The sequence below is a fragment of the Aptenodytes forsteri genome, unplaced genomic scaffold (assembly GCF_000699145.1).
Source record: "Aptenodytes forsteri isolate BGI_AS27 unplaced genomic scaffold, ASM69914v1 Scaffold132, whole genome shotgun sequence".
Taxonomy (NCBI): Eukaryota; Metazoa; Chordata; class Aves; order Sphenisciformes; family Spheniscidae; genus Aptenodytes; species Aptenodytes forsteri.
Window position 1 is genome coordinate 3,063,104 of NW_008795520.1, and position 14,690 is coordinate 3,077,793.

General features: G+C 39.5%; 1 protein-coding gene across 1 annotated transcript in view; it reads left to right on the forward strand.

The window, feature by feature from the left end:
* Positions 1 to 786: 786 nt before the first annotated feature.
* DISC1 (disrupted in schizophrenia 1) overlaps positions 787 to 14,690 on the forward strand; it is a 204,052-nt gene continuing 190,148 nt past the window's right edge. The window contains exons 1-3 of the mRNA XM_009281786.2: positions 787 to 864; positions 7,500 to 8,483; positions 12,031 to 12,100. Of these exons, the coding sequence (XP_009280061.2) occupies positions 841 to 864; positions 7,500 to 8,483; positions 12,031 to 12,100 (1,078 nt within the window). The 5' untranslated portion in view covers positions 787 to 840. The remainder of the gene's footprint in view (positions 865 to 7,499; positions 8,484 to 12,030; positions 12,101 to 14,690) is intronic.

Consider the following 14,690-nt stretch of genomic DNA (forward strand, 5'->3'; position numbering starts at 1 on the left):
CATTTCACTCTTTTTTTTTTTTTTTTTAATTGTTTGGTGTTTGGTTTTTTTTTTCCAATCCCTCCCCTCCCCCCCGATGAGTTTGATATTAGAGTCTTGCTGTAGATGATCTGACTGAGCGGAAATAGTGGGAATCCATGCTGTCACTCTGGAGACAGAGTAATGAAAGAGAAGTGTGGTGTGTTAAATAGACCATTCTTGAAAAGGACTGCTGTGTACTAATTTCATGATTATGTGCATGTTTGGTAAAATACTTTTATGGGATATGACTGCAGACCCATTAAGTGTTGTTTGCAAATTAATTTAGGACCTAACCAAACTTCACAGTTTCTATGCAGAATCCTTGCTCCCCTACTTCTGTGTAGTATTTAAAGCTGTTTTCAGATCTTGACTGAAAGAACCAGAGTGTTCTCTCCACTGGAGACATTTGCATGGACTACCTCTGCAGACTTTCGCACTGAAACTGGGAAGTAAAGGCTTTTTCCCCAGGAAGAAAAACAACAAATGCTAAAAAAAAAAAACAAACCAACAAAAAACCCCGCACAAAAAAAACCAAACCCAAAACTCCCAAAATAAGCATTGGTTCTCTATTGTGAGTGTTCTCTGTAGGCTTGCAACTTGTGTGTCCTCCTGCCTCTTTGGAAAGTGGATAAATTATTCTCAAGTATTTAACTCTAAGTTAAAAAGAATTATACAGGGTTAAAACAAATTGGGCTGGATATTTGTGGGGAAGTTAAGTGTCTTCTGTTATTGATGCTCAGCGCTGGTGCTGGCTTGTTTTCACAGACCTGCTTGTGTTCTCCCCCAGGGTGTTTCGTTGTCCATCAGGTGGTCCATGGGATGGATTGCAGAGCTGGTTGTAGGGTAAGTGATGACTGGGGAGCCTGAAAAAGTAACTGTTACGTTAGGTGGTTGATTATGTGAGTTTGGCAGTTCCAGCTAGCCTAGGCTGATAGCAGTGGGTTGGGTGAAATACATGAGTGAGCTGTATAAGGAGGTTTGGAGACTGATTGGGTTGAGGCTCATCAACCAGAGATGAATTTTGAATGAGAGATGTAGTAACAGCTGGAGAAGCAGATGTGTGAGGAGTGTCTGTAACAGGATTACGGCTGAAGTTTATTGCAAAGATCTTGGGCTTCCCTGGCTTTTTTTTTTTGCTTGGGACTTCTGTAACAATAGCTGACTGCATGAAAACAAAAATGAAAAGAGCAGAAATATCATTTTTTGATAGCATTATGCTATCTAAGTGGCCCTGCTTTATTGAGGCAGCACGAAGTCACCTGGCTGTTCTAGAGTGAATCTGGCCACTTGCTTTTCTGGCCAACAAAATACGTTTCCTTCTAATGCCGCAGTGGAGAAGTTGGGTAATGTAATTTTCATTCAGCTTGCAATTTTCTGTAATAGCCAAGCCTTGGGTCTCAGGTTGCCAGCCATAGGGTGTTGATTAGTTATCAAATAGGCCTTTGCAGTGCAACTGCATGCTTTCACAAGCTGGATACTTATATTTTTAAACTTAAAAAGATCAGAAAGGCATATTTCTGTTCTTTTTGTCACATCAAGGTGCTTAGGCCCTGATTCAGCAAGGCACTTGCTTGAGGAAAAAAGCCTGCTTTTGTGTGTAGTCAGTGCACTGCTGAATACTGATGGGCTTAGATGTGTTTTAAAGTGTTAGTAGTATCGAACACAATTATAATATGTAATTAAGGAAAGGGGTGCTTCTCTTATTCCCCCTGACTAAATAGGTGATTGTTACTGACATGGGAAGTGTTTGATGTTTACCAGCTTACTTTTTAATAAATATTTTTTTTTCTTTCTTAGTGTTAAGGCAAAACCAGGTTTAAAACACCTTTTTTTTTTTTCCCTGGGGGGGGAGAAGTTGATGGGTGTATTGAAACTGGTGTCAGCTAATGTGATTTTTACGCTAGAGGGATGTGCTGCAGTTTCATCAAATGGCTTCAAATGAGTTGTTGCATTAAGGAGGTAAGTGGCTCAAATGTAACAACGGAATGACATGCGCATTATGGGAGTGTGTCAATAAAAATACAATTATTTAAACACTGGCCAAGGAAGACCACTCTGACTTCTAAAATGCACAACTCTGAAGAGTTTTTTAATGAAGAATAGAAACTAACATGCATTTAATGACTTCAGAGAATATTTTGTACGTGATGTCTTGGAAATTTAACAGTTGAATAACTGAACCCAGCCTGCGACCTTAGAAATCACAGGAACCCTTGGTGAGGAAGTAATTTGTAAATGGTATCAAATATAACGTAGCTCAGCCATTGCTTGTCTTCTATAGATACACTTTATAAAATGCTAGATAAATCAAAGTATAGTTAACATTCAATACGATGAAAAAGCTGAGCGAGACCTTTGCATTTTAAGAGTTATAAAAATCTTTATTCAAAAGTGACTTTCTTTGAAAGCTTAGTTGTGTAAAGAGGCAGTGCTGGTTTGTTTTAACATAGGCTGCATTGAGATCAGAGCCATCTTATTTTGAATATTTTGTGGTATCTTTGAAATTCAGCAAATGAGTCAACATATAACTAATTAGGAACCTGCAACATTTTACATATTTTTATGATGTAGGAACTGAACAGTAATGGTTATTGTCATGTCAGACTGATTAATCCATGAGAATGGTTCACCTTTGTTACTGATAGGTTAAACGTTTGTGTGTCTCTGTGTTTGTAAATAATAAATATTTTCATCTCACTTTGTGTACAGTTTAATGCAGGTGTGCAGCACTACAGAAATTGCTTGGGGCAGTGCTTGATAGTTGGCTTTGAGTATGACCAAGTATCTTTTCCTCCACACCAGAGAATGGTTACCTTTGTTACTGATAGGTTAAACGTTTGTGTGTCTCTATGTTTGTAAATAATAAATATTTATCTCACTTTGTGTACAGTTTAATGCAGGTGTGCAGCACTACAGAAATTGCTTGGGGCAGAGATGCACAACTCTGAAGAGTTTTTTAATGAAGAATAGAAACTAACATGCATTTAATGACTTCAGAGAATATTTTGTACGTGATGTCTTGGAAATTTAACAGTTGAATAACTGAACCCAGCCTGCGACCTTAGAAATCACAGGAACCCTTGGTGAGGAAGTAATTTGTAAATGGTATCAAATATAACGTAGCTCAGCCATTGCTTGTCTTCTATAGATACACTTTATAAAATGCTAGATAAATCAAAGTATAGTTAACATTCAATAAGATGAAAAAGCTGAGCGAGACCTTTGCATTTTAAGAGTTATAAAAATCTTTATTCAAAAGTGACTTTCTTTGAAAGCTTAGTTGTGTAAAGAGGCAGTGCTGGTTTGTTTTAACATAGGCTGCATTGAGATCAGAGCCATCTTATTTTGAATATTTTGTGGTATCTTTGAAATTCAGCAAATGAGTCAACATATAACTAATTAGGAACCTGCAACATTTTACATATTTTTATGATGTAGGAACTGAACAGTAATGGTTATTGTCATGTCAGACTGATTAATCCATGAGAATGGTTCACCTTTGTTACTGATAGGTTAAACGTTTGTGTGTCTCTGTGTTTGTAAATAATAAATATTTTCATCTCACTTTGTGTACAGTTTAATGCAGGTGTGCAGCACTACAGAAATTGCTTGGGGCAGTGCTTGATAGTTGGCTTTGAGTATGACCAAGTATCTTTTCCTCCACACCACAGTTACTACCCACAAATGCTCTGAAGGTGAATTTGTTATTCTAATAAAAATCAACCGTGTGTAACATAGGTGTATTCAGATAGTCGAGCTCTCTTTAAAACTGAATATATAATCTCTCAGTTACTTTCAGGGAGAACTTAATGAGCTTGCAAGCATTCTGCGTTATGTGTTTAAAGCAGGGGTGGGGAGGTAATAATTTCGGAGTTTCTGTACTGATCTATAAAATCCTAGTGGACTTTACAAAAGTGTAAGGTAGTTACACCTGTCCATCCACAGATGCTACTAAAGCATTTGATCAAAAAACTGAACTACCACTTTTGTGGCTGAAAACAAAGACTGATTATCTAGAATAAATTAGATGACTGTTCTGCTGTCCTTTGGTATCAGGCTGGGTACAAGAGAGTGTGCTCTTTCCATCAGTGGGAAACGCTCCTTGGCTTCACCTCTCCCTCTTTCATCTTACTAGTGCAACTAAGACATGGTAAGACATGAACAGCATTGCTGGTCGTGCCTTGCTTTAGAGCAATAGGCTTTCCTCCTTCCACCCCGCCCCGTGCTGTGGCTCTGAGCTGTTGGTTTTTATGAAACGTTGGTCATCAGGAAAGATTGTTATGGTGAAAGAGCTGTTATAATTAAGTTATTTCTGGGCTTTCATAATTTGGATTTGAAGTAATTTGCACATAATCTGATATTAGAATATACGTTACATCATCTTCTAGGATTGTAACTTTTTTTTAAAGTTGATCTGTAATATTACAATTGAAAGGCCCTTCTTCCATTTGTGACTTTTCTCTTTTTCTAAGTGCATGTCTCATACAATTCATGACACACTATAATGTAGGGGTTTTTTGATTACCTTCTGTTGTTTCACAGTGTTCCAAGGTACCGTTTTGATAGTCTTGTAGTTAATTGCCATCAGTTATTTGACGTGCTTGAAACTGAGGGAATTATAAGAAAAATTTGAGGCCTGTGTCTTTTTAACAAGCTAGCTGAATTGGGTCAGTGTCGTTTCTGTATCTGATGTGCAGACAAAACAAGCTATGGTTGGAAGGCTGTGCAGAAAAACAAAGTCTTTGTAACTAAATTTCAGATATGTGATGATAAACAACTGAAATGATTCTAATCTTCAGAAAAGGGACATGGCAGAAAGGTAAACAGCGCACAAGCAGTATACCCAAAGCCATAGTAACATCCTGACCGGATTTCGTGATGGCTGAGGGCACTGCGACTGTTCTCTAGCTGGAGCCGGGGGTCAGGCTGCGGCCGCCTTCTTCCCTTATCCTTTGGGGAAGGTGTGGGTGTTCGTGTTGAGGTGCTGGTTCCAGCTTTGTGTCCATCCACTCCTTCTCTGCCTTGTGCTCAGGTGCAACTACATTGGGGCTAAGGACCTGCAGCCCTCTCCTCGTAGCATCCTCTGAACGGCTTGTGGCTTGGACTATGATCTCGAATATATTCAGGCAGTGGTGCTGCTCTGGTAGCCAGGTGAGGGACTTGTGCTGCTGGACTTGTCAGGAGGCAGACCTGGAGTCTGTAGAGGAGCTGAATGGTAAACCTGTCTAGAGGGTTACCTGCAAGCGTGGGGAAGAGCGTAGAGACACGTGGGTTTTGTGTGGACTAGTTCAGGATACTGGAGTTGTACCACTTTGGCTCCAATAATTTTTAGAATTGCATCCAGCTCACTTGGTGCAAATACCTAACACTTTGGCCAATTTAAACCTTACTTACATTAGCTTAGTTTAAATTTGGTGTTTAAAGAGCTGTAACTATCTCTGCTTTAGAAATTCATAGTGATTTAGCAAGATCAATTTTAAACTGATCTTAATGAAACCAAAGAACCTTTTCCATTTTTACAGATGAGGCCTGTGACTAGCCTTTGTAAATGGTGATAAAGTGTATCCAGTCTTAGAATGACTTTTTGCTGCATGACTGATTTCTTCCACTGAAGGCAAATTTAGGCTGTTATTTTGTATATAAACTAAAAGAATTAAATTCTAAAGAACATTTTGTTCAATTTTTGTTCCCTTGCTCCAAGAGTAGTTCCTATTTGTTATGACTTCTGTTAAATTACTCCTAGTACAGCATTTCACTGTCTTTTTATAGTAGACAGGCTGATGGACTCTGTGACCTCTTTTTATTTCTGGTTTCTGTGATGCTTTTTCCTCTGACAAAGGAGAACGTAAGAGACAGCTGGGGCATTCTAATTTATGGTGATAGGAAGCAGAATACAGAAGCTTAACTGCAGTCCCATGGTGAGATGTACCACTATTCTAGTACGTGGAAAATGTATAAATTGCTTTTGTTGAAGGGTATTTGGAGAGAGTGTAGTGAATGTTGGGAAAAGTCTCCTGGGAAGTTTCAGGTCTAATGCTTAAATTTTTGTATAGGATGTCATCGTAGTGAGGTGTGGATGAGACCTGTGTTAGGAGCTGATGAGGTGTTTAGATTATGTGCATATCTCTCAATGTAAAAGTTGACAAAGCGTTGTGATTAGAAATGAATAGTAAATACACTGCATGTAAGGAACACTTTTTTTCTGAAACTTGTGTTTTTGAAAGAGCTCTGTATGGGTGATGAGAATATTTCTAACGCCTGAGATTCTGGCAATTGATTCTGCTTCGGTGAGTAGAGGGCACCTAATTGAGGGCATAATTCAGCTAGTCACTAGATCCCTTGGAAGGGTGATGCTGGCAAATAGGCCTGGTCAATATGTTTTTGTGTTACAAAATGGATGATGGTGCAGAGCTTGTGTTCCCATTGACTGTGTGCATGACAGAAGAATAGAATACCTTTTGACTAGCAGTAAATCCATAAGAAACTGAAAGTAGTCACCATTTAATCTTTTACCCGTAATTTTTTTTTTATAGAAATGTACTGAAAACAAAGACAGGATACCACATTCTGATCTCCCACTTCTAATGTTCTTTGTGTTTTTTATCTTGGTTCTTTCTATTCTGCTCTGCAAGCAGCAAATTTATCTTTTCATCTATGTAAGTAAGGTGTATGTGGGGAAATTGAGCTATTGAGCAGAGGCCCTTTCTTAACTATGTTAATACTACAGTAATGCTAGTAAGTATATGGTGGCATTAGTTTTTCTAGGACTGATGGTCCTGCATGCAAAACTTTTCCTTTAACTTCACATTTTAGACAACAGGTAGTACAGTAAATCTAAATGAAAACTTATAAAATATCTCATTAGACTGACAGATATGCAGCCATGGAGTGTTACAGGGTTGCATCTGTTCTGGAAGCAGTATCTGAAACACTTGCTCGTATTAATAAAACATGGATATGAACACAAGAAATGGGACATGAGCAACAACAGATTATGCACAAAATTTCTTTGCGAGTATGGTTCTCATCTTTTTGATGCAGATTCAGTCCTATTTAGATGTGCTTGTAAGTCTGAAAATCACTCTGGCTCAGAGAGACTTAAACAAGTTCTGTGCTTTAGTTTGCTGCTAAGTGAATTAAGAATGAAGGAGTGCAGAGCATTGCTATGAATAGGGAAGATAGTGTGGTTCATCTTACCTAGGTTTGTGTCCTAATGGATGTGATTATGTTAGTGAGTTCACTTAAAAGCAGGTGCAAACTCTTTAGAAAGTGGATGAATACACACAGTGTTCCCTAGTAACAACTTTTCTCCTCTGTCTGCAGTATGATCAGTGTCTTTGTTTTATCAAAATGGAAACCTATGCGCTGTTTGACATTCCTGAAACAATTATTTTCAGATGCTACAATATGCTAAGCCTAGAAAACTGCAGAAACACTTTAATGACTTTTTTTTTTCCCCCCCTTCCTCAAACGGTCAGGAGCAGTTAATGCCTGCAGGCCTTCTTCGTAAAAAGAAACTGGCAAAAAGACCTGGATACATGAGGCCAGAAGCTCAGCGACGGGTAGAGTTTCAGTCCCTGGGTGCCTGCAAGCCGTTCCACCCAGAAGAGCTCAAACATGGCAGGCAGCATTGTGGAGACTTTGAGGACTGCTCTCTACGCAGACAATACAAAAATAACTTCGAATTCTTACACTGTAGTTCAGTCGCAAATAGTGCTGTAGTTCCCACTAAGGGGGTAGCAATGTTGGCCACTACTGGAAATATGCCAGGGAGCTGCAAAAATCTTTCATGTTACAAGAGTCCACGGTCAGAAAACACAGTGATACCGGTTTACCCTGCTGCAACAACAAGCAAAGGAGATGTTTCTGCCGTATGCTATACACGGCAGAAGAGCCATGGCACTAAAGTGAGCGAGCCCCAAAACATGTGTGCTTTTGATCAGACAGAAGTGAATAACAACTGTGAATATCAAAACAGAGATGATGTTTCTCGTTCTGTTGGTGCACACGATAGCTTTAGTTCAAGTTTCAGCTTCATACAGCTCTCCCTGAACTCATCCTCTGGAGTAAGCGATGCTGAAGGCAAGTCAACCGTTGAGGAAGCTGAGTACGTTCTGCATCCTAGCACTGCAGGAAATCTGCAGAAGCCAGAGGAGACAGCGCAGACTTGTGAGCGCTCAGGAGCTTTGAGTTGCTTCTCCAGGCCCAGAGAGGATTTGGAGTATGAAAATGAGACTACAGTGACTGATAAACTACAGGACTGTGAGACGGTCTCTCTCTCTGATACAGATGCAACACTTTCATATTCTACAGATTCCTCGGATGCAGCATCTGCTGGCTCTTCTGTCACCTCAGGCTATGAAAGTAGCTTTACTGTTAGTGACCATAACTGGGATACTTTGATGAAAAAATACGAACCAGTGCTACAGGACTGCCTGCTGGGCAACCGCAGTACATTAAAGGTTAGTTATCTCACTTCATCTTTGATTCCTCCTCCTGGTCCCCAAAACATTTGTATTTATAGTGCCAAAGTCAAGGTTATGTAGGAGTTGGGATATTAATGGCTTTTGTGACATTTGTTCATCAAGGTTTACAGTAGCAGTCTGCATGGTAAAAGTGAGAGAACTGGTTTCCTTTTCTTTTTAGTTCTTTAAAAAAAAAAAAAGTGATGCTGTTGGAGTACCCGATTCCTATGTTCTACTGAAACTGTGATCCTCTCATTTCTAATATGTCACACATCAGTTTCTGAATTCAACGAATACCATTTTCTTTCACAGGTGGTTGTTTTGTCTGCAGTTTGGAGTATATGTAGTACAAAATTTGGGGGTGGTAAGAACTCTTTTCTTGAAGCACCATGATTTAACACACTAAACTTTGTAATTGGAAATGTGTAAGTTTAGCCAAAGATTTCATGGAGTGAGGCACCTGTATGAGAGTAGCCTGTAATCTAATAGATGGGTACTCTCCCCGCACAAAGAAAAATGGGGATCAAGTCCCTGCTCTAACTCAAACTGGAAATTGAACCTTTTGTTTTTCCACCCCAGAGGAGTACTGGGCTGTTGAGTCAGGAGTCTTTGTGCACATGTGTATACCCACGTGTATACCTACCCCATATACAGGCAGTCTCATTCACTGTGTTCTTTGTGGGAGAGGGGTGGGGAAACCTTAAGAAGGATTGGTTATGTTTTGTTATACAGGTTTTGGGATGGCGGGGTGGGCATTGGAGAGAAACCATTGTGAGCTTACCTGCAAGAAGGAGCCAAATATTGGCTTTATTGGCAGTAATCCAGAGATTAATGTGGACACAATGGATTTCACAAATTTGTTCAAGATGCACTAAGTAGGCGGTGGGGTTTTTTTTTGGTGGGTTTTGGGTTTGGTGTGTTTGGTTTTTTTAGTGTCTCACTAGTGCCCTGAGTTTCTGGTTTGCCTTTCAGAAAGCCAGGTTCTTGTGACTTCTCAGCTCAGACATACCTGCTGAGATACACTGTATTGTCTTTAGGCCTGATGAAACAACCTGCTCTGGGGAGGCTTTGCACAATCCTGCTGTCTGGATAAGACAGAAGATTGAGAAACGCTTATTCTTACTTTACTCTTCGTGACATCTGACCTGGCCTTACGATGCTCTCTAATACTTTTCATAGAGGATGCACGTAGGACTCAAACTAGGTTCTCTTATTTACAGACTTCACACACATTGACATGGAGCAGTTTCTTTGGCTTCATGCCTGGAATGACAATGTGCCCACAGTCTGGGATGGTTTGGGAAATTAATTTGCTGCAAATTTGGGAATATATGACATAATCAAAATAGGAAATTATTCTTCTGTCTTTTCGGTATGCTTATTTGATAGGCACAAAAGAAACATTGCTATATTTAATTTCTGTATTCATTAATTCATTGAATGGAGAATTGGGGATTTGTGCCCTCAGATGTCTTTGCCCTTGGTTAGCCAGTCGTGTATGTTTAATTTGAAGCACCTTCCTATTGTAATGATAATGAGCAAGTCTCAAACTTTTCAGAAAGGAACAAAGTCAACTGTAGTCAAGAAAAGGAGACAATACCAAAGTTGTTAAAATTATGCTTTTTCTGTACTTTAAAAAAAAAAAAAAAAACCCACCCCAAAAAACCCAAAACAAGTAGTCTTCGCATGGTTGAGATACAGGACCTGCCACGCTGAAGCAGATCTTTGATTAGTTGAGCTCCAAATGTCTTACCAGCCTGCAAATAGAAAGCACTTTACTGTGACAGCATCAGTCAGTTTGCCGTGGGCATGCCTGGGCTGTGGTACCCAAGCAGTCTATAAATGACCTGCCACTGTGAGCGCGTGATGGGGTAAACACTGCAAACAGCAGCAAAGCTCTACTCTCAGTATAGATGGTTGTTATACATCATATATATGAAAAAAGTGTCACTTGAACCATTCCTACTGCAGGCTTCTTTAAAACTCTATCAAAAGTGTGGCATAAAATACAGAAAATAGTTTATGGTGAGGATTCAGAGCTCCTCCCTTCAATATGTTACATGTTCCTCACCAGCCTCAGAGAAAAAAGCTTGGACTTTCAGGATGTGAAAAACAAAATAAAATAAAGCCTTGAGAGAAAGGGAATATATACAATGTTGTGTTTTGTTTGCTTTTGTTTTTCCTCTAGGGCATCCTATAGCCTACTATTAATCAAGCAATTTTTTTTTATTCTTTTCTGGCTTTATTTTTTATAGTTCTTTTCTGACCATATTTAGAAGGGATACCATTAATTTAAATGTCTTGCCCAATTTGTGTGTTGATTGTGTAGTCACGACAACAGAGTGTTTCTATTAAGTTGTTGACTGGCTGTACCTATTTTTCTTTATGCAATTTAGAGTTCAAGTATAGGGATTTAAATATGAATGAGTTTCAGGGAGGAGTGAAATCTTTTGTAAATGCAGAATGTCTAAAGGATGGATTTTCTTGTGTTGGAAAATGCTTTCCCAAGCACTTTCAAGCTTTGGGCTATAAGAATATATTCTGCTTCTTTTTCCAGACCTACCTTTTTCAGTGCTAATAATAGCTTGTTTGGTACAGGTCATGTTTCAATTTAGTAAGAAAACACTTTTCAGTCTTGTAACTGTAGCCATGTTAGGTTGTGGCTGGCATGGCAATGAGGAGAGGACTGTCTACCTTCTAATCAAATTTTTCTAACAGTAAAAACTTGTAATGGCGTTTGAATGCACACCTGGCCTTAGGAACTTTTAGTTAATTCAGAACCGTGGTCCAGACCCTTCAAGTTTATGAAAGAGAAGCAGTAACTTTTGAAATAAAACTTTATTATGGCAAGAGTTTCTTTTTTGGGTGTGAAAGGGCACTCTCTCTCTGTTACAGGTGTTTTTGGTGTGTTGGTTTTTTTTCCCACCTAGCATTTGCAGTGTGAACATTTCTGAATATGCAAACATCAATGTTATGTAGATGAGCCTAAATCATATTTTAATGAAACTTCGTTGGCTGCATGTGAACACAATTTTCTGTGCCATAACATGAGTATACTTGTTTCAAAATATTCGTACTGTATTTCTTTTTTTACTTAAGAAAATGTGGCTTGCATATGGAAATTCTAGGTTTGTTTTGTGCAAAACTCATAGGCAAAAAAATTGTTAGAATGGGCTCAAGAACACACTGAGTACAATATGATCAGGAGTAGATGTTGTGCTGACAGTAACCTCTAATAATCCTTACTTTGATTTATTCAAAGGGTGAAAAATATCCTACGATCACATGATCTCTTTTGCTTTTCAAGAAATGTTGTTTGCTATTCTCTGTATGTGTTTGGACTAAAGCCATGCTTGGCTCAAGTAGCTGCAGTTCACCTGACTTCCAAATAGGTCTGTCCACTTAACAAATGTTGTGCTTAACTCTCAAAATTGGGCCATTCTAGTGATGTAGTAATCCATTAAATTTATATTATGTAGAGGTTAATATTCTAAATAGTTTTAAATGCAACTTCTTTATAATTAACTTTTTTCTCTTTGCATAGATAAAATCCTTGATCTTACGGCTTCAGAGGCTTCAGGAAAAAGCAATAGAGGAAGATGACTATGATAGAGGTGAGAGTTGCTCCCCCCTACCCCCATGGGATCATGCTGCTTTTTTTTTTCCTTTTCCCTCCTTCCTCTATTAATTTTATTTTATGTTTGCTACATAGCAATGGTTAGGTGTGGAAGACTAGTTCAATCAACTGTATTGTTTATTCTGTTGTATGGCAGGAAACAAATTAAAGAAAGAAGTAGGTCAGCAGCAGGTAGCAACAGTTTTTATTTTCTTGAGCCACATCACCATGTGGGAAGGTTGAAATCCAAATATCCACCATCTGGATCAGCTGTTTTGAAGCAGCATGACTTTAAAAAATGCAGAAATGAATGAAAGCTTTGAAAGGAGAAAGGACAGGCACTGGCTGCTGACAGAGTGTGATTTGTTGCTTGCCACATTTAGTCATGACACTACAGCAGGGCTCAAACACAGAAATGAGGTCAGTAGCTATTATAAAAGTGAATGATACTGTCCTGTGGGATTAACTTGATGTCCACTGAGTTGAATCAAAACCAGCTAGAGAATATGATGGTGATACAGCTGCTGGCAAATATCTGTATTTGAATAGTACTTTTCCTTTCAAATGCCTTGGCACTTCTGATAAGCTCTGTGTGTGCGGGTGTTAATATTTAGAGCATCTATTAACACACATCTTGGGTTTCTTACCGTTTCCTGTTACAGTAGTCTGTGTTCAGGTACTTGTATTTTGATAGTCCTGAGGTTCTAGATTAAATTCTTCCTGCTATAGATCTATCTTCAGTTGGGAAGTCCTGCAGATGTTTCAGTAAAATCTGCATGGGTACTTCAGAGAATAAGGCTGGAAAAAGATAGTTCCTTTCCTGCCACTCTTTTATTCTCAGCTTTCAGGGGTTGGGGAGTGGTCAGACTTGTGGCTTGCCTTTCAAAATTAATGTGTGAAGCTTTGCAGTTGTACCATGGCTCTGTTTCCCTGCTCCCACAGGTGTCCTCCAAGACGATTAAAATGTGTTTTAATAGTGTCTAGGGAGTAGGTGTGTAGCCCTTTTGCAAGAGTGGTTTTGTTGGCCTCTTAAAGGCTCACCTATATATAGGAGAAAAGTCTGCTACTGTCGCAAGTCATTCTTCTAGTGTGGCATCTCCCAGTGGGGGAAACCTTTATGTATGTTAAAAGCTGAGGTTGTTGTAGATATTAATGGGTTTAATCCCTGTCAAATGGGTATTATTGATGTGTATGCTTTACATGTGTAACACTTGTAACTCTTCTTTTTTAAGTACCTGTGGGTTGAGTTCCCAGTTGGAGACTTCCTGACAGCTGTGTACTCAGTACGTGTGGTTCCCACAGGTTCCAGCTGGGATTCTCTGGGCAGTCAGCCACTCTGACCGGTATTTTAGTATATCAGGTGTGACATCTGCGTGTGATGCCATGTAGTTGTTGACCACAGTGGAAAATGGTGACTTGTCTGACCTTGCACAGAAAGCTCCTGTGTAGTTTTCCTGGGTGATAGTCTTGTATCTTCAAAACATGACCATCTTTCTGTTGACTGTCATTTTATCAGTTACCCTTTTCATTCCACCCTAATTACCAGGCAGATAGCATAGAGGGTGGTTTGCAGAGTCTTGCATTAATTCCCCTCAGGAAAATGGTCTGGCTGAAATGTGATTTCACCAGGTGTTGCGCGCACAGCTTACACAGAGCAAAAGTGGCAGCAGTACAAAGTTGGAGAAGAGCATCCACAGGTGGGATGGCTGTTTTCTGTGCTAAGTCTGGCATATATAGGCAGAAAGCGTTTGTCCTGATATGGGACTAGATACTGAGGTGCTTGAGAGACTTTGCCTTGGGTTCCTCCATACCTTTGAAATCCACCTTCACACAAGTGTTCTTAGAAAATGCCATGCTCCTTTGTGATACGTGACCCTGCATCCTTAATTTTATCAATTCGAGTCCTTGACCCACTTTCTGTCATACTGGTCTTTTCCTCTTCTGATACAGCTGTCAGCCGGGGTTTTTTTGTGACTGCTTTTCATTATTTTCATGATATCTGAACTGGCTTGCTTAGTTTTTCTTTTGTGAAACATGGGCAGCGTATCTCCAGGGAAAAACTCACATGGAGAAGGTGCAGTGCTGCTAGAAGAATTAGAGCTGTGACCTTCCCTCTTCCTCTTGCAGTGGCAAGCTTTCCACCTTTGCTTTTAGAGCTATGTCGCCACTCCTGGTGGAGAGCAAAGTCTTGCCTGGTGTGAAGTGAAGTTTGAAAGCTTATTAAAGAGCTTACAGATATTCCACCTCCAACCCTGACTTCCCTTCAGCACTGTACAGGAAGGCAATAAAGCACTGACAAGGTGTTGGTCTAGGTAAACCCCACCATGAGGGGTTTTTAAGAGGCACGGATGCAAAAAGAACTCCACCCTGATTTCTCAGGTCCTGCTGAAAAGAGGACATTGCCGTGAAACACAGACTCCTAGAATCACAGAATCAAAAGTTGGCTAACGTCCTTTGGCAAAACTTTGATTCTACCGTGACCTGGGGAAGTTCCCAAGATATTATTAAGATACCAGTATTGTCTTAGTGTCATTGCCTTAGATTTATGTTTTTCTGAGAATTTGAGGGTTTTTAAAATCTATTTTTTA